The 25,584-nt window shown below is 62.1% G+C and overlaps 1 protein-coding gene and 1 long non-coding RNA gene across 17 annotated transcripts in view; one reads left to right on the forward strand and one right to left on the reverse strand.

Annotated features, from left to right (window-relative positions):
• Positions 1–561, reverse strand: part of LOC121067928 — a 3,485-nt gene extending 2,924 nt beyond the window's left edge. Inside the window, exon 1 of the long non-coding RNA XR_005818514.1 lies at positions 449–561. This is a non-coding gene — a long non-coding RNA (uncharacterized LOC121067928). The remainder of the gene's footprint in view (positions 1–448) is intronic.
• SLC29A1 (solute carrier family 29 member 1 (Augustine blood group)) overlaps positions 1–24,184 on the forward strand; it is a 26,541-nt gene extending 2,357 nt beyond the window's left edge. For 4 of the 16 annotated variants that reach the window (XM_040552878.1, XM_040552873.1, XM_040552879.1 and 1 more), the window contains exons 2-14: positions 1,581–1,690; positions 17,551–17,633; positions 18,249–18,330; positions 18,533–18,705; positions 18,889–19,028; positions 19,239–19,373; positions 19,555–19,652; positions 20,019–20,109; positions 20,219–20,310; positions 20,445–20,553; positions 20,685–20,770; positions 22,840–23,039; positions 23,296–24,184. In XM_040552878.1, the coding sequence (XP_040408812.1) occupies positions 17,605–17,633; positions 18,249–18,330; positions 18,533–18,705; positions 18,889–19,028; positions 19,239–19,373; positions 19,555–19,652; positions 20,019–20,109; positions 20,219–20,310; positions 20,445–20,553; positions 20,685–20,770; positions 22,840–23,039; positions 23,296–23,407 (1,347 nt within the window). In that variant the 5' untranslated portion in view covers positions 1,581–1,690; positions 17,551–17,604 and the 3' untranslated portion in view covers positions 23,408–24,184. Of the gene's footprint in view, positions 1–454; positions 1,067–1,580; positions 1,691–5,306; positions 5,326–5,818; positions 5,907–11,171; positions 11,317–12,159; positions 12,202–13,079; positions 13,100–14,416; positions 14,437–16,492; positions 16,512–16,687; positions 16,885–17,550; positions 17,634–18,248; positions 18,331–18,532; positions 18,706–18,888; positions 19,029–19,238; positions 19,374–19,554; positions 19,653–20,018; positions 20,110–20,218; positions 20,311–20,444; positions 20,554–20,684; positions 20,771–22,839; positions 23,040–23,295 lie in introns of those variants that run through there. The other 12 variants (XM_040552876.1, XM_040552877.1, XM_040552890.1 and 9 more) reach the window with 12 other exon arrangements.
• The last annotated feature ends 1,400 nt before the right edge of the window (positions 24,185–25,584 follow it).

A 25,584-nucleotide genomic window follows, 5' to 3' on the forward strand; every position in this document is an offset into this window, starting at 1 on the left:
AGTAGCACCCCAAAATCTTGAGGGGGGGGCCCCACCTTTGGGTTCTCGCCAAGCCCCCAAAAGGCTGCTCCGACCCTCCCCCCCCCCCAAAAAAAAAAAAAACCACACAGCCCCCCCCCAGCAGCCCCGAGGCGCCGGGGACGGGCGCGCCGCCGGCTGCGGCCAGCAGAGGGGAGCACCGGGCCGCGCTCCCCCTGCGATGAGTTTGTCGGTGCTTTGGCACGGCTCCGGGGCCCTTCCCGGCGCAGCGGGCTCAGCACCGCTCGCCCCAGCCCACCCGAAACCCGGGGAGAAGCAGGTGGCGCCCCGAGGAAGCCCCCTCTCCACGTCTGCACCCCAAAGCCCGGTGGCACCCCCAGGGATTTCCTTTGCCCTGGTTTTTTTTTTTTTTTTTTTTTTTTTTGCACATCCCCTGCCCCCGGGCGTAGCTAGGCGGGCGGGTACTCACTTGGGGTGCACCCGATGGGGGGGGGCTCAGGCTTTTTTCCTCCTCTCCTGGGCTGTCAGCGTGCTCAGCGGCCAGCCTCAGGTTCGGCCTGCCCTTCTGGTGATGCCTCATCATCGCGCCCCGTTGGTTGGCCTTGGGGCCACGTTGTGGCTTGGGAACGCAAGCAAACACGGCTGGCAGGGAGGGGAAATAATGAGCGGCCTGTAGTGCTGGGAGCTGTGGGAAAGGTCCCTCCTGGGTGTCTCCCCGGGAGATGTTTGGGAGCATTCAGCCACAGCTCCGCTGCTGAATTGCCCGAAGGGGAAAGCGTGACAGGACAGGCTCCGCTCTCCAAACAGGATTTAGCCAGCCGTGCCAGGCGTTTACACAGAGCCGAGTTCCTCCACGCCAGGCAGCGGCTGGCGGGCTGGGCGCGGATTTGGGCAGGCACCGCCGTGAAAGCTCCTGGGGCTGCGTGCGGAGCCCTCTTCTGCCCGTGGCCACGTGCCGCGGTCCCCATGGTGCCATCCCCACGGTCCCCATGGTGGGTGGCAGCTTCTGGCCGTGCTGGCGCTCCCCAGGAGCCATGCAGGGCTCTGCCCGCTGGTGTCAGGACGCCTTGGGAAGGCTGATGGGGAGGTATGGCTTCGGGATGTCCCTCCTGTCGGGGCTTTGGGCAGGGAGGGGACGACACGGCAGCAGCCCTCCCTTCTCCCTGGCACGTTACCCCTTTCCCAGCTCCCCTGGCGCATTTCATGAGCGTGGCCGGGCGCCAGCTGGCTCCTTGGTGGGACGCTGGCGCTGCCGGCCGAGGGCCTGGATGCCCCCCGCACACCGCCTCAAAGAGCCGGGTGCCCTTGTGGATTTGCGTGGCTCCCTCGGCCCACGCTGCCACCTCAGAAGGGTTTGTGCCCCGCCCAGCCCGCACCCAAGGGCTGCCAAGGGGAGCACCAGCGCCAGGTCCCAAAGATGCTGCTGTCCCCACGAGCACCCGGCCCTGCTTCCCCTTGGGATGATGGAGGGAACGGGAGGCCTGAGAGCACCTGGGCCCCTTGCTGAGCTGGTGGACAATGGGTTTTGTTCCTGCTTGCTGAGCTGGAAAGGCACCCACGGCCCCATTTCCACCGTGAGCAGCCTGGCTTTATCCCGGCAGGTCTGGCCGCGGGAGGACGCAGAGGGACAGCGGCGTGCCGGCAGTGTGCGCGGCCCCCTGCGAGCGGTGACAGGCACGGCCGGAGCTCCGGGGAGCATCGCAGCACACAGGTGAGCATCACCTCCTGCCCCAAATCACAGAGCAGGCATCCCCGGGGTCACCGCTGGGAGCCCTGTGAGCGATGGTGGCAGAGCCCTGTCCCCAAATGGGGCTGGCAGCAGCTCCCGGGGACTTCAGCAAGAGGCTGAGGGCCTCTGTTGACCATCAAATCATCCGGGACTGCTGCAGCCTCATTACAGCTGGGTCTCCAGGAGCCTGTAGGGTTTTTTCCCCCTGCCATTGACCAAGAGGTCCAGCATCGTCTGTGTTTCCCTCCACGTGACTGATGAAAACGCTCCTTCTCCCGCCTTGCCCGGCGCAGCTCCGCTCCCCTGGCCTGTCCCCTGGCCGTAACCCCCCGGGTGTGCCAGCAGGATGAGAGCCGGTTTCCCGCAGCCCTGCCGGGGGGTGAGCAGAGCAAACCAGCTCTGCACGTGCCCAGGGAGAGCGAGACCTCCGCGCGGCAACATGCATGCCTGTGTTTTATAGCCCTGCCTTTCCGCACACAGGCGCTGCAGGTGGCCGGGGCTGCCCTCGCTTCTGCAAAAAGCCCTCGGCAGGAGGGGTGCCCCGGCAGCACCGCGCCCGCAGGCCTCGCACCAGGCATCGTCTGGGCACCCTACGGGCACAGCGCCCCGCATGCCAGCCCCCTGCTATCCCGCAGGCCTGAAGCGCGGCCCCGTTTTGGGCACAGAGGCTGATGCTCGGCTTGGATTTGGGATGGCAAGCGTGGACTTGGAACGGGTTGGTGCGCAGGCCCGTGTCCTCGCGGTGCCTCGGTTCCCTCCGTCTGCAGCACAGGCAAATGAGGGGAAAAGGAAAATCTCGTTCCGGAGGAGGAAGGCTTGTGGGTTAATTAACATATGGTTGCAAAGTGCTTGCAAATCTCCGAGGGAAGCATTTGCCGTGGGTGCCAACTGTAAAGGATTCTTGAAACGCCGAGCGCATACAAATATTACCTAGCTCCTCAGGCTCTAAAACTCAAACATTGCCCAGGAGGTACAGAAAATATTTCTTCAGATTATACCCACTGCCTGGAATAAATCTCACGTTTTGCTCTTGTTTTCAAAATCAGCCGCTTGTTTGCCTTCCCCTTTTGGATTTAGTCGCTTTAGTGGATGCGGGGAATTGCTACAAGGAAAAAAAAAAAAAAAGCAGCTTTTGTGAAATGTTTGGCAGTGAGCGTATCTGAAAGGGGAGCACTTCTGCTTGTTCTGCCTGTTAAAAACTGGTTAACTAGGTTGGAGTACAGCCTACAAACTGGGCTCCAGGTGACGGCTTTGGCTTGCCTGTGGCACACACTGGAGGTTTCGGAAGGAAAAACTCAACCAGCCTCTCCGGCAGGCCCCGTTGATGGGTCTCCCAGCATTATATAAGGGAGAGACTTTGCTGGCTGCCTTCCTCCGGGAAAGTACAAGCCTGCCTTCTCCCTTTGCTCCGGGGAGCGAAGCAAGCTGCCAGCAGCAGCGGCGTACTTTGGCAGCACGCTGCTGCTTCCCGACGAGGAGGGTGGGAGAGCAGCAAGCCCCCGGGCTCGCTCCGGGCTGGCTTTTCCCCGTGCGCGGGGGAGAAACCCCTCTCCACGTGTCGTGACGGCGTGGGGCGGTGGTGGTCCTGGTGCCAGCTGTTTCCAGTTCGGGGCAGAAGCGTTTTCCGGAGCTGTTTGCTTCTTCTGGGAGGACTTGTTGTTGTGCTCGCAGGAACGAGCTCGATAACACGCGAGCCACTGGGGAGCAGAGGGCTCGGCAAAGGCTGTGCGCCCAGCCCGGATTAAGCAAGGCAGCTCGGCCCTCCAGCTGGGGCGCGTATTTGTTTGCGGGGGGATGCGCGAGCTGTGAGCAGCTGAAGTGTTGGCTTAATGCTCGCCTCCACCACCTGCCCGGCTCTGCCCAGAGGCCACGTGCTGGTATCGGCACCGCTGCTGCAGGCGGGGGCTGAAGCACCCCTCCTGAGATGGGAAATGGGGTGCAACCCCAAAGCTGGCTTGTAAGGGGTGATGTTTCACAGCCCTGAGCCGCTCGCACGTCCAAGCACCGTGCCTTGCTCGCCCCAGGCCACCTGCTTGCCCACGGGAGGACACCTCTAGACCTGGTCCTGCAAATCAGTGCTGGCTGGGTGAGGATCTGTGTGCCGAGAAGCAGCCAGGCTGGGGCTGCCTTCCTCCCCGTGCCCCCCCGGGCACCCTGTCTGCCTCCCGTCTGCCTGCGGTCACCGATGGCTGCGCTCGGTGCTAATGGGTTTTAAAGCCCACATCTCCACCGAGAGAGACGGCTCTATGCAGCCGTGCCAACTCCAGTCCTTGGGAGTGTCGTTAGGAGCAGAGCTGTGAATTAGGCAACGTTTAATCCGGTATGTTGGCGACGGTAAGTGCTGTGTACCCTGCTGCTGAAAGCCCGGGGTGAGGCAGCAGCTACGCCCACCTGCTCCTCAAGTGGAGGCTTACTGGAAAATCGAGTAGGAAGGAGATGTTGTGGTGGTTTTCCTCCCGACGGGGTCCGGGTCTCTTAATGGTGCTGAGAACTTGCTACCGGCTCCTGGAAGCCCAGAGGTGGCTCGAGCGGGTGCCGGCGCTCCGCACCACGCGCCAACGAGTCCCCGGGGGGATTGGTTCCCGTAGCATTTAGCTAAAATTAGAGCTTATAAATAACAGTAACATCTTAACGATGCTCGAATGTTAGCTTGTGCTGCTGAGCTGCGAGTGTGACCTCTCGAGGGGAAACGCAGGGCCCGAGCCAACGCGGCACCAAGGTCCCCGCGTCTCCCACAGGAGCTCGTAAGGCTCCGTAGGCGGCAGCGTGGCCGATCTCACAGCTAGAGGGGTGATTTTAGACATCCCAAAGCAGGCGATGCTGCAGCCTTCCACTTGGTTTTCTATTTTTCCCTTCCCTGTGTATTTTGAGGTGATCTTGGTTGGTGTTTTTCCCTTAGTGGGGGAAGGAAGGGAAGGGAGAGGAGGACTTTGCCTGCGTTGCAGCTCACCCGGAGCAAGACCTTCCAGACCGGAGACGTTTAGGGAAAATAGGCTGGGGAAAGGCAGGCCCCTGGGCTTGGATCCGTCACTGCCTGCGAGACACAGCAGGAGCTTAATTGGAGACGGGAGCTTTTAAATTTAATTTGACGTGATACGAATCTTACACTTGGTGCAACAGTCTCCTGCCTTGTTATCCAACAACGCTTTCTGCTGCTCGCTCCGTGTTCTCAGGGCTGCCTGCGGGCAGAGCCCAGCAGCACAGGATTGCGATAAATGGGTTCCGCCGGCACCAGCAGGGCTCCTGCAGCGCTGGTGCCGCCGAGCAAGGCGGCGGAGAGGCCACTTCACCAGGGTGACACGCTGCTGTGCTTCAGAAAGCGCCGGTGGCTGTCTCTCCTGTGTCACCGCTGCCTTTTTTTCCGGCTGTGTGGACTTTTTGCTTACACGTAGAAGTTTGCAGTTCGGATGTGAAATAAAAGCTTGGCCTTCGGACGTGTTTCTGCAGGAGAGGCATGTCGTAGAGCATCTTGCGAGAGTCAGTGAGGATGGGGATCTGCATGAGCACCTGGGGTCGTTTAGCTTCCAATTTCCATTTCTAGCCCAACTGATGGCTGTCTGCAGAGTTTCCCGGGGAGGTTTATCGGTGCAGAAAACACTTGAGCAGTCAAATAAGGGGTAAGTTTACAAGCTGCGGTCACCTCCCGGGGCTGCGACGTACAGGTGAAGAGATCCAGCAAGGAGGGCAGCGTGTTTGAACCAATGGCCGAACAAAAAAAGATCCCTACAGCCGCCCAGCCGCCCAGATATGAGCCCGGGTTAGCATGCACACCCATTCGCCGTGGGACAAAGTACCCTCAGCGCTGGCGTACCTTGGCACTTAAGCAAAACAACAAGTAGGCTTTGGATGCCAGCTATCTATACCGATCGATTAACGTGAGCTGTTAAAAAAAAAACACCTCCTGGAGCCGGTGCAAGCGGGGAAAGGGCCCGGAGCCCGCCGCTGCTCGCCCTTTGGCCACCGGGTGCCCCGCGCACGGGCGCGCCCCGCATCCCGGGGAGCCGGGGGGGGGACCCCGCGTCCCTGCGCCCCCCCGGGGCTGCGGGACACGGCTCCCCCCCCCACCCCGTGTCCCCCCCTCGCCGTGGGGCGGAGCGGGAGGCGGGCCCGGGGCGGTGCGGAGCGGTCGGCGGGGAGCGGGGCGGCGTGGGGCCGAGGAGCGGCCGCGGAGCCCGGCCCGGAGCGGGGGGAGCCGCAGGTGGGTGCGGCGGGGGGGTGGGGCTCGGGATCCCCGTGGCCGTGGGAAGGTGGGGACCCCCCCCCCCCCCCCGCGGGGCGTGGGGACCGCGTGGCGCCCGGTGGCAGCGCCCAGCCCGGCCCTCGCGGGGCTGGAGGCGGCAAAAGGAAGAGGCGGCAAAAAACGACTCGGGGGGAGGGAGAAAAAAATGGGGGGGGGGCCGGCTTGCGAGCGGCTGGGGGGGCCGGGGAGCGCGGGGGGGCGGCGGCAGAGGGCTCCCCGTCGGGGGGATGCGTCCCTGCGTTCCCCCCAGCGCTGCCGGGGCCACGCGTGGGGCGCGGAGCTGCCCCCCGTGGGGATGGTGCGCCCCCCCCCCGCGGGTGCTGCTTTGCTCTCGGTGTTTTCCGCCCTCCCGGCCTCCCACGGCAGCTCCGAGCCCCTTCCCCTAACTTATTTTAGGAGCGCGAGCCGGCGCGTGGTTTTGGGGCCACGAACCCGGTTCCCGGCCACGGGTGGGTGGGATGCGGGGTTTCCCCGGGGGCGATGCGTGGGCCCCCCAAGCGCTGCGACCACCCGCACATCGCACGGAGGTGCAGGAAGGCGCGCGGGCTGAGCCCCACGTGCCACCCGGCCCCACGTGCCACCGGGTCCCCTCGGCTGGTGGCCCGCCGTGGTGGTGGCGGGTCCCGCACGGGGAAACGCTCCCGGCTGGCCGTGGGAAGCGGCGGCAGGTTTCAACAAGTGTTTTTCTGTTCCTGAGCACATCGGCCGCGTTAGCAGAGTCTGGCGCAGGCAGGAGCACGGGGAGCTCGGCGTGGAGCCCTGCCGTGCCGTCCTCCCCAGCCCTGTAGCTAAGCCCGAGCCTCTCGCCCCTGCTACGCGCTGAGGCTGGCCAGGCTGACGCTGCGTCTGCCTCGGAGACAGGCTGTCGGCTCGTGGGAAGGCGGCGGTGGCCAAGCCCTGGGGCTGTGGGATCTCGGACAAGCGAGCCTGTATCCTTCAGCCCAGCAGATTCCCCAGGGCTGTGGGCAGCAGGAGGAATTCGTGCAGCTGTCGGCCACAGCTGGATGCGCTTCCTCGCTGCTCCAGAGCAGGAAGCAGCTCGGCTGCCCCACGGTTGCCTGTTGCGAGCCGACACAATTGAGGAGACTTCTGTGGATGCCGACATGGGAAATCCCACTCTCCTCTTGCACCCCGTCCCGGCTTGGCGGCATCATTTCCGCTCCTCGGTCCCTGCGAGCTGCTCCCTCGGGCCTGCCCTCGCTACAGAGCTCGCTCGGGGCACGGCTGCGCAGGGATGCTTTTCTCTTGGGTTGGTCTCAGGTCTGAGGGGTGGCTGGTGCCGAGTCAGTGCGGTGTGGACACCACGCTCGCGCCCTGCTGAGCTCTCCTGCCCCCACCGTTGCCTTTTGCTCCCAGGAAGGACAGGTAGGTTTGTTCTCGGCTCCCTGAGACTGCGTCTGTGGAGCAGAGGAGCTTTCGTGTGGCTCCAAGGGCTGTGGCATAGGCCCCAGAAGGTGATTTGCAGAGTGGCTGCCCCCCTGGGCCAGTGCAGATGAGAGGCGGGGGCTGTGCCAGGTACCTGGAGTGAGGAGGAGGAGAGCAGAGGATGAAGATGTCCACCTCAGCCTGGCCCAGCAATCGTGGCCCCGGCACGCAGGGCAGTAGGGCACCTCCGTGCTGCACTTTTCCCTCCTGAAGGTGCATAGTCCATTTCACCATCACGGCATCCCTGCGCTCATTATCATGGGGTGAGATGTCCTTAATGAGTCCCGTCCTCTTTGAAGTTGAGCCATGGGCTTTGTCCTTGCCCCGTGATGACCGGTCTCCTTCCTTGTTGTGGCCAGGGAGGAAGCCGGGGTGCGGAGGACGAGGCACCCGTTGGCCTGGCACGGCACCCTCCTCGCTTTGCCCTGCTCCTCTCAGCTCCCTGGGCAGAGGCAGAGCTGGGTCCAGCCTGCAGCCGTCTGGGGAGGTGCCGAGCCTCGAAGGCAGCAAGCACCTCCTCTGCTTTCGCCAGGAGTCCTTGGGAGTTGTTAAGGAAACTGCGAAACTCTTATCAGCCAGCAGAGCACTGTTTGCTTGCCTTTGTTACCAGCTCAGTACTGACCCTGAAGTGCAAACTCCATGCATCTTCCCCCCAGCACTGAGCTCTTCCCCTGTCAACATAGCACCGGTGCGTGCAGGGCAGCGAGGAACCGCAAGCTCTCATGGTCATGCCCATGCTAATCAGTGTCCCCATGCCTTTTACTCACCTGCCGGCGAGCTCAGGCACAAAGCTCCCCGAGGAGCGCGCTGCAGGCTTTTGCAGTTGGGCAGGAGCCAGGGTTTTAATGGGCAAGCAGCTCTTGGGGTTTGGTTAAGCAGTGTGAAGGCAAAAAGTAAGAGGGTCCCTGCTCCCGTGGGAGGAGTGTAGCTCCTGTGTGAGGGTAGTGCTGGCCTTGCCCAGCTTCATTTGGGATGCGGATGGTGTGCAGGACGTCACTCTTGGTGACATTTTGGTCCTACTCTGGCTTGGAGCAGGCTTTTCCCTGGTTTTGCCACTCCCTGAGGAAGCAGAGGCTCAAAGCACTGGGTCCTGCGGCCAGCAGTGGCACAAATCGGTGAGCCTGGTGCTCGAGGCTGTTTGTCAGCCTTGTAGCTAAGCTGTGGGTGCACACAGCCAGGCTTTGCCTCCAGGAGAGCTGCTTTCTTTGAGGCAGATGGGGAGCAGAGACTTCGTGTCTGCCTGCAGGATGACGGAGAGGCAGCCAGCAGGAAATCAGGCTGATTGCCGCAGCCTTGCCTTCTTCCCAGCAGTGCCAGGGGGGATTTATTTTAGTTCATTTTCTTTAGGACTTGTCAGATGGGAAAGCACCTCGCTGTGAAATTTCCAGCGCCTCCGTCGACAGCTGGCAATTTGCTGAACGAGCAGCCCCGGGAGCTGCAGAGGGAGGCACGTGGGGGACACGGCTGGGTCAGAGCAGCAGGAGCAGTGGGGCGTGCAGGGCTCTGGGGCATGCAGCCCACCTTAAAGTTTGCTTGTGGGATACCCCGGGAGCTCGGGGCCGAAGGGGCGGCCGGCATGGCGTGGCTGTGCCCTTCCAAGCCGTCGGGATCCGCAGGTGTTGCGTTGCGGTTGAGGATGTTGCGTTGGCTCGATCCTTGCGCCATCCTGTGACAACAGCGGCATTCTCCATTAACCATGGGCGGCAGGCCGTGCCAGCAGCGCTCAAATTGCAATGCAGCCGAGCGATTAAGAAGCAATCCGCCCTCCCCTGCAGCTTCTCCTTCCCGTCTTCACACCTGCTCCTTGTGGCGACGCGAGGCCGGGGTGACCACGTGCTGAGCCACATCAGGAGCTGATCTGCCGGCACGCTGCCGGACAGGGCTGCTACCTGGGGCAGCAGGAACGGGGTGCCTGGGCGATGTGGGGCAGGAAGACACAGATCTTATCGCAAAATCCCAAAATAGATAGGACTGTGCCTCACACAGCAGCTCTTACCATTACCCTCCGTCATCCACAGTGAATAAGAGCTTTCCAGGAGAAACAAACCCCAGCACCACAAAGTGCCTGGCTACTTATAAACAAGGACAAGTCATCTGCCACCTGCTGTCCCTCTCGTCCTTTGGGATGTTGTGAAGCCATCGCTTCAGCAGGGTTCGGCCAGTGGGCTGCCTGTCCCACAGCCGGGCTGTTTGCCGTGCGTCAGCACAGGCCAGTGTGAGGGTGGAAGGTTTATCCTCTGACTTATTCCCTCCAAAGGATGCGTCTTGAGCCAGCGACGCTCACTCTGGCTGCACATGCACCCTTGTTTTTGTGGGGACGGCTGTGGCAGAAATGCCCTGTCTCCTGTGGCAGAGCCGCCATGTCCCTGTCCATCACAAAATGGCCGCAGCCAGCGGCTGAGGCGGGTTCAGGATGTGTGAGGCACTGTTGCCATCCTTGGCAGGCCCGGCAGCTGGCAGCAGCACCTTGTGGGATGTGGCAGCTGCCAAAACCCGCTTTCCTGCCCGGCATCCCATTTCCCAGCAGGGCCGTGCGTGTTTCGTGTCGAAAGCAGTGGTCAGCCAGGGCCTGTGTTCCCGAGCCGGCCTGTGGGCACCCAAAATAGCCCATGTATTTCCGCCCCGTGGTGAGGGAGGAAGCTGCTCTGTCCCAGTGCCCTGGGGCCACCCATGGGCGGGTGGCCTCCTGTAGTCCTGCTCATGTCCCCCTTGCTGTCCCCTGAGCCCTGTCCCTCTGAGGTACCCTGCGGCTGCCCGGGGTGCAGCCGAGTGATGCCATATGCACGGACAGGGGTTCCTCAGGCCCGAGCGTGAGCCACGGGGAAGCTGCCGGAGCAGAAGAGATGTGCCCAGCCCTGCCGCTGGGCTCTCACCAGGGCTCTACCCCCCAGGTGTCCCCATGGCCGTGTGGGAGCCAGAGGTGGCCCTGCCTGCCACGGGGGTGCGGGACAGCCTGGGCCTTGTGGGGTGGCACGGCTGGGCTTGCTCTGCCCTCCCCGCATGGCCATCCTGGTATGCGGTGGCCTGGGCTCCCAGCTGATTTTTGCATTAATGGTGTCCTGCCCCTTCTCCCCGTAGGGTTTTCTTGACTCAGGAGCGGAAACCTGGCTTCCTCCCATTGTGCCTCTTCCTGCTGTGGCCCCCGGGACGACCCCTTTCCCCCAGCATCTCCACGTGGCCCCTGGGACCTGCATGAGGGTGGACCTGGAGATGGTTTCCTTTAGGTTATGCTCTTTTTTTTGGAGGTTTCCGCAGATGCGTTTGAGTAGAGCCCTGCACAACTTTTTCGTTCTGCCCTTGGGAGAAAGGGGCTTTATTTTTCTAATTTTCCAGCCCAGTTCTGGAAAACTGTGCCCTCTTCCCAAGTGAGGTCAGGGCGGTGACGTGACGTGGGTGGCCTTGTCTGAAGGTCATCGCTGCCACCTCATGTCTTGCAGGACAGGCCGGTGTGCCCCAGGAAGAGCAAAGTGAGGACGTGTTGGGAAACCAAGCATATCGGCCAGCTCTTGGCTTGTTGTCTCTTCCTTCTCCCCGTGTCCCCACTTCTGGGGTGACACCCTTCGCCCCATCGTGGTGTGTCGGGGTGGAGGGGAGGCCTGTGCCCGAGGTGGTGGCACCTGAGCAGCCAGCTCGCTGCAGGAGCCCCTACCAATCCCTGTCTCCGCAGGCAGGCTCCCGAGGGCAGCTTATCTCTGTCCCTCCGATGTTAGCTCTATCTGGGGAGCTCCTTCTCCCTGCTCAGCAGTGACGGCCCCCCCTAACTGCTGCCCTCTCCGGGCACCGTATCTCCTCTCCCACCCCCAAACCGCCGGCCTCGGAGCCAACGACGGCTCAGATACTTGCGGGGCTTTACCGCCAAGGCGGTGCTGTCCCCAAAGCCCCGGCTGCCCTGCGTGGCCCGAAGTGACCAGGACCCGGGGGCTGGGACCACCCTGCCCTTCTGGTAAGCTTCTTGCCATGACTTTAAAACACCTGCCCTGGTCAATGAGGGGAATGGCCACTGGCTTTGGGGTGCAGCGTTTGCTGGGGTGCTGAGCAGCAGCACCCGTCTCTGCTGCATGGGGCTGTGTGGGTGCCTGGAGGGGTTTTTCTGGCTGGGGACCCAACACTGGGGCACTCGCTGCATCTGTGGGGCTTCCCTCCTGCTGCTTGGCTTTTCTTGCTCTCTGTATTTTGCCAGCTCTAATGGAGGTCTAGAAACCCGCTCAGCATCCAAGGTGGGGACCCATGGCCTTGGGGTGTGGGAGCTCAGCGATGGGGAAGAGTTCCAGCAGGGGCAGTTTTAGGGCTGGCTGTGCCCCATCACTGCCACTCTCCATCACGGGAAGCCCTTCAGGGGCAGCCCATGCCCTGCGTGTTGGGGAGCTGTGGCCAGGGGGAGGAATTTGTGGGCAGCAATGACCACGCTTGGTGTCAGCGCGGTGCAGCCAGGAGCTGCTGCTTAAGGCACAGTGAGCGACCTGACGCCGGGCACGTAAAAGGGGCATAATTGCCAGGTGCAGGACAGCGCGTGGCTTGCTTGTCAAATTAAGAACATAAATGGAGGGCGTGAGAAGAGCCTTTCCGGATTAATTTACACACCCGGGTGGCTCGACCTGCCGGGGGCCCCCGGGGAGCCTCTCGGGACTCCTTGAACCCTCCAGATAAGGGACTTTGCAGCTGGCTGGTGTGCGCGGTTCAAAACACGCCGCAGGGCTGGACGCTCCCCCTTTGCCTCCCCGCGCCACCCGGCAGCCAAGATAAGGGCCAGGGCGGCTACCGGCAGCGGGGACATCCCCAGTGTCTCCTGCTCAGCGCAGAGCCTGTGGGGCAGCTGTGGGAATCCCGTGTAAGTGCTGCAAGCCAAAGGAGTGGGGCTCAGTGTCTACCTTTCCTTTCCTCAGTGAATGGGTAGCAAGGTGAGGCAGGATGCAGGCCAGAAATGGTGCTCCGGGAGGTGTCAAGGAGGCGTAATCGCTACACACTGTGCAGAAACACGTGTGGGGTGAGGGTGCCTGGACGGGGTGTCTTTCAGGAGTATTTTCTGCCCGCCAGCGCCTCGCGATGCGAAGGGCAGCAAGGCGATGGGGAGGCCGAAATGCTTCGCCGAGCTCCTTCCTCCAGGGCCAAGGGCAGAGCAGCGATGGGGGAGCGGAGGCTGCAGTGAGGTGGTTTGCATATAGAGGCAGGGCTCAGAAAGGAGAACAACAAGTACAATAGGAAGTGTTACCAGCTCGCTGGTGGAAACGGCTCGTAAAGCACACCGGGAGTAGAAAGCCAGCCACGGGCTGTTGGGGAGGATCAGAGGAGAGGCCGCAGAAGAAAAGGCAAACAAAGCATTTGCCTCTGCTCTCCACGAGAGCCTGAGCAGTTGCTTCCACGCTGCGTCCTTCTGTCAGGGGGCTCAGCATCTGAGGAGCCCGGAGGAAGGCTCATAAAACAGACAAAGCAAACGTTGGTGACGTTCACCGACAGGAAAGGGAGGATGAAACAGCCAACCCTTGTGTGCGACGTGCGCTCACTCATTCACTACTGCTCCGGCCCTCAGAGACCGGGAAGGGGGAAGATGTGACGCTGATTTCTAAGAAGGGCTGGGGGGAACTTCGGGGAAGAGCTGGCTGGTAAAGCTGCTGTGCGTACCGCCCGCCTGCACCGGGACCGTAGAGGCCAGCCGAGCCTGTGGGCACGTGGTGGGGAGCTGCCAGGTGCCGAGGTTCCTGCGTGGGCACCCCAGGCCCCCAAGCTGGGCGAGTGCTTCGGAGGGAGCCTGGGCTCGTGGTGGCCGCATGGCTTTCCAAAACGCATTCAACGAGGTCTTTTGGCCTGGTTTTTAAGGAAGCTGGCTGGGCAAGAGGGAAGGTCCTTGCACGGCTGGGTAATTGGTTCAAAAACAGGAAGCAGGGCGTAGGAGTAAGTGGTCATTTTCTGCAGTGGAAGGAGATCGCTGCATTGAGCTCCATGCTTTTTCAACACTGTCATGAGTGACCTGGAAAAGGGAATGAGCAATGAGCTGACAGAGTTCGCCTGATGCTATCGAATTACTCAGGTTCATGAGGACGAATGCCAGCTACAAAGAGCACAGAAGAGCGTTGCAACACCAGGCAGCAGGCAGATGAAATTCAGTTTAGATAAATATCAAGTGATACCAAGGGGAAATAATAGTTCCAAATCTGCAAAGGAGATTACACACTGAGCTGGCCACTCACAGCAAGACCTGGGGCTATTTCAGATAGCTCAGTGTGCAGCCAGAGTCATTGAGTGCATCAAATCATTAAGAAAGAGCCTTTGTCACTCTTTGCAAGCGACAGAGGAGCACCAAAGCAGGAAAGCCTCGTGCCAGTGTTCAGATCCATGGCTCATCCACTTGTAATGTGGCCCCCTCATCTCAGAAAGGGTTTGGGAGAACGGGGAAGGATCTGGAGAAAAGCGAAGAGGAGGATCAAAGGCGCAGAGCTGTTTCTGTATGACTAAGTGAGCTAGAATTTTTCTGTTTGGAAAACATGATCTAGGGTGGCTAGGATCCACGCCTGGAAAGTCATGGCTGGCACGAGAAGGGGTCTAAAGTGTGTCCAGGCCTTGAATCCGAGGGCGAGGGAGCCTTGGAGGTGCCGCGCGGCGGAGGAGTTCCTTGCTGCGGGACACTGGCCTCACTCAAAGGGCTTTTGAGTTGCGGGGGAAGTGGAAAATTTCACAAAGCGAAACCCGCTGTGGGTTACAAAACACATAACAAGGCTATCTGACTGAGGGGCAGCATTGCTTGGAGGCTGAGAGAGCAGTGACGGAGCTGCTATCCCTGCTTGTGCCGTTCTCATGCGTTCCTGGCGTTGACTTTTGCCCTCTTAGAGACCACATCCCAAGCTGGCCGGGCTCCGTGTTGACCCGGGGCACCTGCCCTGCTTTTGCGAGGGCTCGCGTTCATCCCGGCGCCGCAGCGAGGTGCGCAGCCACGCACACTCACGCCTCTTGCAAAACGCACCAGGTGTGCTCCTGGCTGAAGGCGGAGGCGCGTGGGGCATAAATGACTGCAAACGGAGGGACCGGCCTCGCAGCCTGCTTCCCGGCACCGCGGCACGGCCAGAGCAAGGTAGGGGCACCCCGTGCGTGCGGGTGGCCTGGCCGGAGATGAGATCTCGAAGCGTCTCCCGTCCTCCAGCCGAGCCACCGGGGTTTCATGTGACTTGGTTTCATGGGACCTCCGTGCCCGCAGGTAAACCCCGGCGGCCCCAGGTCAGCCTTCCTGCTGGCGCAGGGGGGAGAGGACGGAAGCGGGGAACGGGGCGATGCCTGGAGAGGCAGCTGGCCCTGCCCCGTCTTGGCTGCGCTGGCAGGAAGTGCTGACCTTATCCCTGCAAAGCGATCCGGCGCGGCGGGCGGCAGGAGGATGCCAAGGTGCTCGCCGGAGTGCCCGCCAGCAGCCCCTTGGCTAGGGACAGCAAGGCTGGCATAAAGGGCTTTTCTTTAAAGGGCTGGTGTTTCGGGGCGAGGCTCAGAGCATCCCCATCCATCACCCTGAAATTGCTCCGTGGAGTCGGACGCGCTCTTTGCTCGCTGTTGGCGAAGGTGGCAGGAGCTGAAGGAAAGGCGGCGTGTGGGAAGGGAGGGGTGAGGAAGCCTCCAAAGTGGGTGACAAACTGCCGCCTGCAGGCGTGGCGGTCCTGCAGTGCCAGTTTTTCTGCAGAGCTTGGGCGTTTAAGTCACATCCCTGCCCTGGGCTGCCAGGCTTGGCCCAACACAATAGGTGTCGCCTAGCGTGTGCCTAAGCCTTTGTGCCGAGCAAATGGGCAATTAAAATTGTGCTCTCTCTCGTTTGCATGTGGTCAAAGGGGATAACTTCCTGCTTGCTAAGCCCATCCTACTCCTCATCCTGCTCCTTCCGCACTTCAGAGGAGATGGGATGGCCAGGAACAAGATGGATGTCCTTACTCCGAGGCCCCGCATCACCCGCCTTGTCCTGTGCCCTCCGTCACACTGGTGGCCGCGGTGAGGTCCTCAGGAGGCGGCAGAGGTCGGAGACGCACTGGGCTCCATCCCTGGTCTGTTATTGTCGGGTTGCTCTCAATCTGTTGTAGGATTGCTCTTGCTGGGTCGGAGCATGGTTGCCACCTGTTGCTTGTGTTGGTTTGACCTCCTCTGTTTACTGTAGGGTTGTTTGTAAGAGTTGGCAGCTGGATGCGTTTCCTGCCGTAATGAGCACTGACCCGTGCGCCCCTTGGCAGCGACCGGCTCTTTGTGGAAAAAATTAGAAGGCACTTAGCAAAGTGAGACAGAAAACAAACAGAGCAGGCAGGAGGCTGCGGCCGGGCATCACCCGCTGAGGTCAGGCTCCTGACGCAGGGATGCTGGCGCTCCGCGGATGGAAGCAGGAGGTGTCGGGGAAGGCAGCGTCACAGAAGCGCCCCCAAAACCCCGCTCCCGTCCCCCCTGCATCCTCCCTGCCGCTGGCAGCCCCGCGCCGCCTCGTGCACGGTGCCCTTTGCCTGCTGCCTTCTCCTGGGCAGCGGGACCCGGGCCGCCTGCCAGCCCTGGTACCCGACACCTCCTCTGCGGGTGCCACCAGAGCCACATGGCCCCGTCCCCGTGACCTGAGCCGGGGCTGACGCTCACCCCCAGCAGCAGGGGGGGGCACGTGCCGCCTTCAAATACGCTGGACCCCGGGGATAGGATCAGCATCTGGGGTCTGCCCTGGCTCTGTCCTCCCCAGGTATGCGTGTGCCGTCGGTCCCTTCCCCGGCTTCTCGGGACACCGGTGTGACCCGAGGGAAGCTGGTGGGGGGCGGTCTGGGAGCAGAGCCGGGGGTTTGGCTGGGTAAGGGGTGGCTCGTGAGGGCTTGCTGGGGACCTGCAGGGTGAGCTGGGGCTCTCCTGCCTGTTTTTTGGGGACGACCGGCGGCCTCGGCGGTGTTTCTGCATGTGGGGGGTAGCAGTCACGCTCGCAGGCACCCCCCCCGCTAATCCAGTGCCAGGGCTCGGGGTGTCTCCTGCCTGCAGGGACGCTGGCGGGCTGCCACAGGGGGATTTTCGGGAGGGGATTTTCCTGTGTTTCCTCTGGAAGCCCTGGGACAGCTCACGGGGGCAAGGAGGGAGCAGTCATATCCTGAGTGGGAAGGCAGGGGAGCCTGCGGGCGGCTGGTGGGGCTCCAGGTCCCTTGTGGCACGGAGGTACCGCACTTCTCCCTCGCCACCTTCCTCTCCTAAGGCGAAGGGCGCGGGCCGTGCCCAGAGGCGCCCCGTTGCCTTTAAGGCAGGCTGACCTCGCGCGGACTACAGCTCCCGGCATGCTGCTTCCCGCCAGCCCCCTCGGCCGCCCTACCTGGCAGGCGGGCAGGGTGCTGCAGGCAGGCAGGGAGGGATGCTGCAGCCCGCGGCCGCGCAGGAGAGGAGGGAGGCGAGGCGGGCGGCTGGCGGGGGGCACGGCCGGGGGGCCGCGGCGGGCTGAGCTCCGGGAGCCCCGCTGCGGATGAAGCGCCCTGGGAGAAGCGGCCGAGTCCCCCATGCACCGCCCCGCCTGGAAAAGGACAAGGCAGGCCTGCGGGTGATCCCCCTCTGCCCGAGGGAGAGGGAAGGGGGACAGGGGGCAGGGGATGGGGTCCGGTTTCCCCCTGCGGGGGAAGCGATGCAGGGTGGCGGCAGGGGAGGGGAGGGCAGATGCCCTTGGCTTGCCCAGGAAAGGGCTGCGAGAGCCCTGGGGAAGAGGCAATCGGAAAAGGAAGGTTTGCGTGGCTCTGACCCCAGAGGCCACCGGACGAAACGTGGACGTGTCCTTTGTCCCTCCCGTACCCCGAGCACTGGAAGGATGTGGGGAGGGCGGGGGGAGCGGCCGCAGCCCACTGCGCATATGCTTTGCTCGCAGCCTGGGGATTGGGGGCAGAGCTGCAGGCTCACAAATCCCTTAAGAGCCCGCAGCGGAGTGGCAGGCAGCTGGGGTGGAGCAGCGTGGGCATCTCCGGAGGGCAGGTTTCCCCGTGGGAGGACAGGCTGTGTCCCCGGAGCAGCAGCACACAGCCCGGTGTCACAGCGCCTCGGCTACGGGCTCTGAGCCGCAGCTCTCCCACGCTGCTGAGCTGCGCTCCTGCCGTTTGCCGGCTCCGGGCAGTCCTGCGGAGCGCTCGCCCAGCGGCACAGCCCCGGGGTTAAAACCAGCGCTCTGAGGCCCCTGCCTGGCCTCACGGCCCCATAAAATCCTCCGTTTGCTTCCCAGACGGAGAGCCACCACGAGACCTGCCGGGACCCGTGCTGACCCTCGCTGCGTAAGATGACAGCAAGAGACGGGCCACAGGATAGGTAACGCCGTGCCGCCGGGTGGGCGCGGGGGCACGCGCAGGATACCAGGAGATCGGGGGGGGCCAGGGGGGCCAGCATGCAGGGGGAACCCCTGGTCCTGCTGTTTAGTGGGCTACAGAGCTGTAGGGCCCGTATAGGCTGAGCCCCTCGGGAATACTGCGTCGCTGACAGCCAGCGGCGGTTGTGGGAGAGGCTGGGAGCAGCAGGATCCGTCCCTGCCCGTGGAGTCCACTCCCCGAGAGGCTCCATCAGTTTTTCCACGGAAAATGGGCTGTAAACAGTCCCCGGTTCTGGGACGCGGCCACGCTCTTCCCGGCTAGCGTGCCTCCCTCCCCGCTCTGGCAAGGGTCACCGCGCGTCCTCTGCCTGGAAGCCCTCCCACGGCCACGGCCACTCCGGGGAGCCCAGGCCAGAGACAGGGAAATAAACGCCTCGTGCTCTCCTTCGCCACGAATCTCCTCTGCTTATTCAGAGCACTGGTCCCACAGGCGACACCGGGTTGTGAATTTCATCCTCCTCCTCCTGGTGCTTCCCACAGTGGGTTCGGGGACAGCCAGAAGGGACGCCTGTCCCCTGCCCTGCGTCCTGCTCCACACCTCTCCGTCCCCTTTGCAGGTACAAGGCTGTCTGGCTGATCTTCTTCATCCTTGGCCTGGGAACGCTGCTGCCATGGAATTTCTTCATGACCGCCAGGGAGGTGAGGGCTTGCCGTGGCGCTGATCGTCCCGTGCCACCTCTGGGGACCAGGCGGGAGGCAGAAGCGTGGGTGACCTGGGTGGGATGCGTGGCGCTGAGGCAACAGCAGGAGCCCTGAGCTGGGTGTGGGGCTGGAGGGGGGTCAAAGTTGGCCTGGGGAGGCCTCGCAGCACCTCATCTCCTCCCGGCTCCTTCCCCCGCAGTATTTCATCAGCCGCCTGGCGGACACCGAGAACATGAGCCACCTCGGGAACCAGACCGGTGGGGCTGCCTTGTCCCACTCCTACCTGCAGTCCATGTTTGACAACTTCATGACTCTCTGCGCCATGGTGCCCCTCCTCGTCTTCACCTGCCTCAACTCCTTCATCCACCAGCGGTGAGCCCGGCCCCATCCCTGCCCCTGCCAGCCCCCTCAAGGCTTGGCTCAACACCGAGCCAAACTGCTCGGCCCAAAGGCGAAACACCGGCCTCCCGTGCTGTGCTTTGGCTGGGACTCCCGCGGGAGAGCTTCCCAGGCCTCCAGGGGCTGGGCTTTCCTCACCGAGACCCTCTCTTGCAGGATTCCCCAGCAGATCCGCATCTTGGGCAGCCTGGTGGCCATCGGGCTGGTGTTCTTAATCACCGCAATCATGGTGAAGGTCGCCATGGAGCCTCTTCCCTTCTTCGTCTTCACCATGATCAGCATCGTCTTCATCAACTGTGAGCGAGGCACCGGGGGGGGGGGGGGAACGAAGGGGGCGCGGCCCCATGGCTGGGACTGCCCTCTGTGGGAGGAGAGCATGAACCTCCAGGGAAGGGGAAGGATGGGGACCCTCCCTGGCCCCGTGGGGCCGGGGCACTGGCTCCCCACAGAGGCGCGGTGTGTCCTTGCCTTTGGTTTCTCATTTCTGCTCGTCTTTCCCCTCGCAGCCTTTGGCGCCATCCTCCAGAGCAGCCTCTTTGGCCTGGCGGGGCTCCTGCCTGCCAACTACACAGCTCCCATCATGAGCGGGCAGGGCCTGGCAGGCATCTTCGCTGCTTTGGCGATGATCTTCAGTATCGCCAGTGAGTAATCCCTACCCTGCGGGTCACGGGGCCTTCCCGGGGCCCTGCTGTCAGCAGGGGATGGTGGGGTCACACCAGACCCTGTTGGGGTGGGAGGTGGTAGCACGGTCTCACTCCTCCCGCCCCTCTTCATCCTCTTCCTTTTCTCCCTGTCCCTTCACTTCCCTTCCCGCGCTGCCAGTTGGCGCTCAGCAGCCAGAGAGCTTCATTGGTTACTTCACCACGGCATGCGTGGCGATCGTGCTGGCAGTCTTCTCCTACATCCTTCTGCCTCGCACGGTAAGACTTTGTCTTCTTGGTGGGGAAGAGCCTGGGGACACGGGACCCTTACGCATCGCAGCACAAGGACCTTGGCTTGATAGCGCCCCAGCCTTGGCTCCTGCCAGCCTCCACCTCCTGGGTCAGGGCAGGACCTCCAGCGTCCCGAGGGAGCTCCCTGTGGTACTTCCCACCTCAGATACCCATGGTATCCCTGGGGCTGTGTGGAAATGAGCCCCTGGGTGAGCGGGAAAGTGTCAGATACAAGAGGAAGAAAAACTTCGCCTATCTTGCGTGATCCGCTGTTATCGCACGGCCCCAGGGGCCAGTTCCCTGGCAGCCTTCTTTCTTTGCAAACAAGCGAGCTCTCTGGCTGCGTCTCTACAGGATTTCTTCCGGTACTACTCCATGAAGGACAAGACGGAGTACCACGTGTACAACGCAGAGCTGGAGACCAAGAGAGACCTGATTAAGAAAGGTGAGGGGCTAAGAAGAGGGAGAAGAGCTGAGAGGAAAGATGAGACAGGACTAAATTAGATCTGTGCTTTGTGGGGTCTGCTATGCCCTATTTTTGTCTCTCCCTGCAGATGAGCTCAATGGGATGGAGCAGAATAACTCAAAGATCATCCCTGTCCACAGCCCTGACGAGAAGTCCTCGGTCATCTCCATTTTTAAGAAGGTCTGTGAGTTGCCAGCAGCCCCTGCCCTGCCCGTTTTGTCAGGAGGTGGACGCAGGGCATGGGAGAAGAGACGAGCCCTGCACTGCTCTCTTGGCCTATGTTTGGTAGCAGCCTCTTTCTTTCATCTCCCCAGCTCTGGCTCATGGCTGTGTCTGTCTGCTTAGTCTTCACCGTCACCATCGGGGTCTTCCCTTCCGTCACAGCGAAGGTGCACACTAGCCTCGGAGAGGGAAACGAATGGGGTAAGTGTGGCCAGGCGTGGGGCGGGCTAGGAGGAAACTGGCAACAAGCTAAATGGGAGGAAGGAAGGTGGGGCTCGTGAAGGAGGGCCCAGGGCACCCTGGGCGCCGCTGATCTGCTCCTCCTCCTGCAGGTCTCTACTTCATCCCTGTCTCCTGCTTCCTGATGTTTAACCTCTTTGACTGGGCAGGACGGAGCCTCACTGCCCTCTTCACATGGGTAAGCAAACGCCCGGGCGCTCTCCATCACCCCGTGGCCACGGCTCTCACAGGGGTTGCTGTCCATGGCCTGGAGGAGGAAGGAGGCGCAGAGCTGCCTCCTGCCCTGGCTTTAAGTCCTAAGCAGAGATTTATGGGTTAGAACCAAAAGCCACAGCGTTGTCCTGTCCTCCTCCCACCCCCTCTTTCAGTGTGGCTTGGATGAAGCTGTCTCCTCCGTTCCAGCCTCTTTGTAAACAACCCTTCACTGCAGCTATGCAAACAGCCAGGCAGGATGGCGGCAGTGGAAGAGGGTGAAAGGCAGGGCAGCCCAAAATAAAACCTCTGGCCCCTGCGCAGTACGCAGCACGCAGCTGCTTTAAAGAGCCCGGTCCTGGGAGCAGAGCGGAGCCGTGCAGGTCCCCCCCAAGCCCCGAGCCCCCTTGCTCTCATCTCCTCGTGCCTGGCTCAGAGCCGCCGGGGTTGAGCGGTGGGCGAGGAGGGGGGCTGTCCTGTCTGCGTCTCTTCCTGCCCCTTCACCCACCCCCCAAGCGCCGTTTCCCCTGCGTTGTTCAGGCTGTTTGTTTGGAGAAGCTCCTCACAGCGGCACGCAACGCGGGGTCTGTCCGGCCCTGGCTGCGCTGGGCTTCCCTGCGGCCCGGAGCCGCTTCTCCCCGGCCACCGCTGCTGGCTGCCTCGGCCACGAGCTGCCCCGTCTGTGGCGGCGGGACGACCCAGCAGGAGACGTTTCCAAAACAGCGCCGTGTGGAAAGTCTGACTGCGTGTGGTTTTGGGCCTCGCTTCCCTGGTTGGGGCCCTCCTCTCTGCTCTGCAAACAAAACAGGCAGCTGCTCTTGCTGGTTTGCCCGCAGGCACAACGGTTGGCATAGCCTCCGCCACGCGCTCAGGAAGCCGAGCACCCTCGGCTACCTCCAGGGCAGACAGGGGTCTCCTCCGACCCCAGACCATGAAGTCCTGTCCAGCTCTGCTCCTCCAGGACCGCTCTTAGGATCCGAGACTGTAACTCGGTCCGTGCCTTTCCCAGCACTGTCCGAAATGGTCCCAGCGTAATCCCTTTCCCATATTGCTGGATCTCACCCCGCTTGGCTGGGGGACGGCGTAGGAGGCTGGAGAGCTGGTTAAAGCCCAGTTTGCAGGCTCTGGGTTGCCAGAGGGGATTTACCTCAGCCGGCCTTGTCCTGTGCAGCGGTTTGCAGCAGGAGGAGGTTGCGTGTGCGTGCACGAGGCTCTCCTCGCCGCCCCTGTTTCCAGAAAGGGCTTAGCAGTTGCTCACAAGCCCAGCTCAGTGTTTCGGCTCTCGTGCTGCCGGTCTCCAAGTCAGCTGGGACGGGACTTTCCAGGCAGTAGCCAGACCCAGCAGGGCTGGTGGCCTGTCCGTCTCTCCTCTGCACACTGACCTCCTCACCCTGTCACGGCAGAGCAGCAGCTAGCCAGGCTGACACAGCACGTCCCACCGAGGTGAACTCCGTCTCTGTGGGGGAAGTAGTGTTCCCCAGTCACAGCCCTGCTGATGAATCCGCAGCGGTCACTGCTGCTTTGGCCTCTTCCTTCTTTCGGGGACCAGAACGCGCCATCTGCAGTCACTCTCTCCCCTCAAGCTACATTCCCGTAGCTGGAGGTCCCCAGAGCCTCTGGTGCTGCTGTGGGTCTGTGGCACTTGTCTGCTCCTTATCCTCTCTGCTCCCTGCTGCAGCTGATGCCCGGGGCAGCGAGAGCCTTCTTGTGAGCGACACGCTACCAAATACCACCAGGGCTGGGGATAAAGAGGGAGAAAAGCACCGCCAGCTTGAAATAGCAGTCGCTGCTGCAGGGGCAGCCCTGAGAGCTGGGTGGTGCGTGCTAAGGACCACAGGCAGGAGCTGCGGGTCTGGGAGCCTTGTGCAGAGGGGCTCAAGAGATGCCGTGCTCCATCCCTTACACCAGCTGGTGACGCTGGGCTTTGTTGCAGCAGGCTTTGCCCTCTGTGTGGTGGCTCCTCTGCAGCCGCAGCGCAGCAGGGACAGCCTGCGTAGCCCTTGCTGCTGCGCCAGCCACCTCAGAGCTGCTCAGCGCCCTGTGTTTCTCCCCCAGCCCGGGAAGGACAGCTACCTCCTGCCAGCGATGGTGATCCTCCGCGTCATCTTTATCCCCCTTTTCATGCTGTGCAACGTGCAGCCCCGGGACTACCTGCCTGTCGTTTTCTCTCATGACGCCTGGTACATCATCTTCATGATCTTCTTCTCCATCTCCAACGGCTACCTGGCCAGCCTCTGCATGTGCTTCGGGCCCAAGTGAGTACAGGCTGGGGACGAGGGAAGAGCTGGTTACAGCTGCGGGTGCCCAATGCACTCTGCCTCTCTCTCCTGCGAGCCCGGGGTTTGGAGGCAGGTGCTTGGAGCGAGGTGGGATTTGTTCTTGGTGGCCTCCTGCCATGGAGGAACACAGCCTCTGCCTCCTCGGTGGCCTCCTCTTGCCTCTCAGCAGAGCTGATGCCAGGGCACGGGGCATGTGTCCTGGGAAGGGGTCCGACACCTGTTTCTCCCCTAGGAAAGTGCTCGCCCACGAAGCGGAGACAGCTGGAGCAGTCATGGCGTTCTTCCTGACACTGGGCTTGGCCCTAGGAGCCGCCATCTCCTTCCTGTTCCAAATTCTCGTCTAGCAGAGGCACCCAGAGGGTGCAGGGACACCGAGATGGCTCCGCATCCTCCTCCGAGGCCCTGGACACCTCAGCGCTGTGGGGAGATAACACCTCACGCCTGCCCCTGCCAACTCACACTGCCATGGCAGATGTTACACCCAGGGACGGTTCCACTCCTCCAGGGTTGGCCTGGCTCCTGCCACGCTTGGCCGTGTGATGCCTTCAGGCCTATGTGCCTTTGCCTTCCCCATGCTGTGTGTAAGACTCCTGGGACCTCGCTGAGGTCCAGCCGCCTCCCGTGCTGCGTAACTCCCCGAGCTCAAGCCCAAAAGCCATGCTAAACCTCCTCATCTCTGACAGGCGGAGTCGAAGGCTAGCATCCAGTGTTATTTCCCCTCTTGCCCCATCCCTAAGGCCCCTAGCGGCTTGCTCCCTCTCCTTCCAGCATGCCTGGAAGCATCCCATGCCACGCATCATCTCCTACCAGGGAGAACTGGGGCGACAAGAGCGCCAGCCACCCCCAGTAGCCCAAGGGACACCCGTGTAGTGTGACTGAGGGCTAACACCACGACTCAGTCTCCACGCTTCGCTTTCTCCCTCTCTCCTTGCCTTCGTTCCCTCCCCAGAGATCCTGCCATTATTTCCTTTCCGCCTCCCACCCGTGTACCAAACAGGAGGTCCCACCTGCAAACAGGAGAGGGGGCAGCTCCCCCCCAGCTCCCTGCCTGCCTCTCCCCTCCCGTGTCTCTCTCAATGTACCCGTACGTTGCCCCTTTTCTATAAAAAGACTAAAACCTGTGTCCGTCTCCATCACTGCAGGGGCTTCCTCGTAGCATTCTCCTCGAGAAACTGGCTGCTCATGGCTTGGACTGGCGTACACTTCGTTGGGTTAGAAACTGGCTGGGTAGCTGGGCCCAAAGAGTTGTGGCGAATGGAGTCAAATCCAGTTGGAGGCCGGTTACTAGTGGAGTCCCCCAGGGCTCAGTGCTGGGGCCGGTCCTCTTTAATATCTTTATCGATGACCTGGACGAGGGGATCGAGTGCACCCTCAGTAAGTTTGCAGATGACACCAAGTTAGGTGCGTGTGTCGATCTGCCCGAGGGAAGGAAGGCTCTGCGGGAGGATCTGGATAGGCTGGACCGATGGGCTGAGGTCAACTGTATGAAGTTCAACAAGGCCAAGTGCCGGGTCCTGCACCTGGGGCGCAACAACCCCAAGCAGAGCTACAGGCTGGGAGATGAGTGGCTGGAAAGCTGCCTGGCAGAGAAGGACCTGGGAATACTGGTTGATAGTCGGCTGAATATGAGCCAGCAGTGTGCTCAGGTGGCCAAGAAGGCCAACAGCATCCTGGCCTGTATAAGAAGCAGCGTGGCCAGCAGGTCTAGGGAGGAGATTGTCCCCCTGTACTCGGCTCTGGTGAGGCCGCACCTCGAGTACTGTGTTCAGTTTTGGGCCCCTCGCTACAAGAAGGACGTGGAGGTGCTCGAGAGAGTCCAGAGAAGGGCAGCAAGGCTGGTGAGGGGTCTGGAGAACAAGTCTTACGAGGAGCGGCTGAGGGAGCTGGGGTTGTTTAGCCTGGAGAAGAGGAGGCTCAGGGGAGACCTCATCGCTCTCTATAGGTACCTTAAAGGAGGCTGTAGAGAGGTGGGGGTTGGTCTATTCTCCCACGTGCCCGGTGACAGGACGAGGGGGAATGGGCTCAAGTTGCGCCAGGGGAGGTTTAGGTTGGATATTAGGAAGAACTTCTTTACTGAAAGGGTTGTTAGGCATTGGAATGGGCTGCCCAGGGAAGTGGTTGAGTCGCCATCCCTGGAGGTCTTTAAGAGACGTTTAGATGTAGCCCTTAGTGATATGGTTTAGTGGAGGACTGGTTAGCGTTAGGGCAGAGGTTGGACTGGGTGATCTCGGAGGTCTCCTCCAACCCAGGTGATTCCGTGATGCCGGGAAGGAAGCACCCGAGCCCTGGGGGCGGTGAGGGGCTGCGAACAACCGGAGCGCCCCCTGGCGATGCGGATCTCCCCCTGACAGGGCCGGCTCTGCCCCGGCCCCTCACAGCCCCCACAGGCGGCCGAGCCCCCTCAGCAGCGCGGGACCCAACCGCCCCAACGGCCGCCCCCCGCCCCTCTGGAAGCCTCTGGAAGAGCCGCAGCACCCCTCTCCCGCCGCCGTGCTCCTCCGCCGCCTCCCGCGGTAAGTAG

This window comes from Cygnus olor, chromosome 3, assembly GCF_009769625.2.
Source record: "Cygnus olor isolate bCygOlo1 chromosome 3, bCygOlo1.pri.v2, whole genome shotgun sequence".
In the NCBI taxonomy this organism is placed as follows: Eukaryota; Metazoa; Chordata; class Aves; order Anseriformes; family Anatidae; genus Cygnus; species Cygnus olor.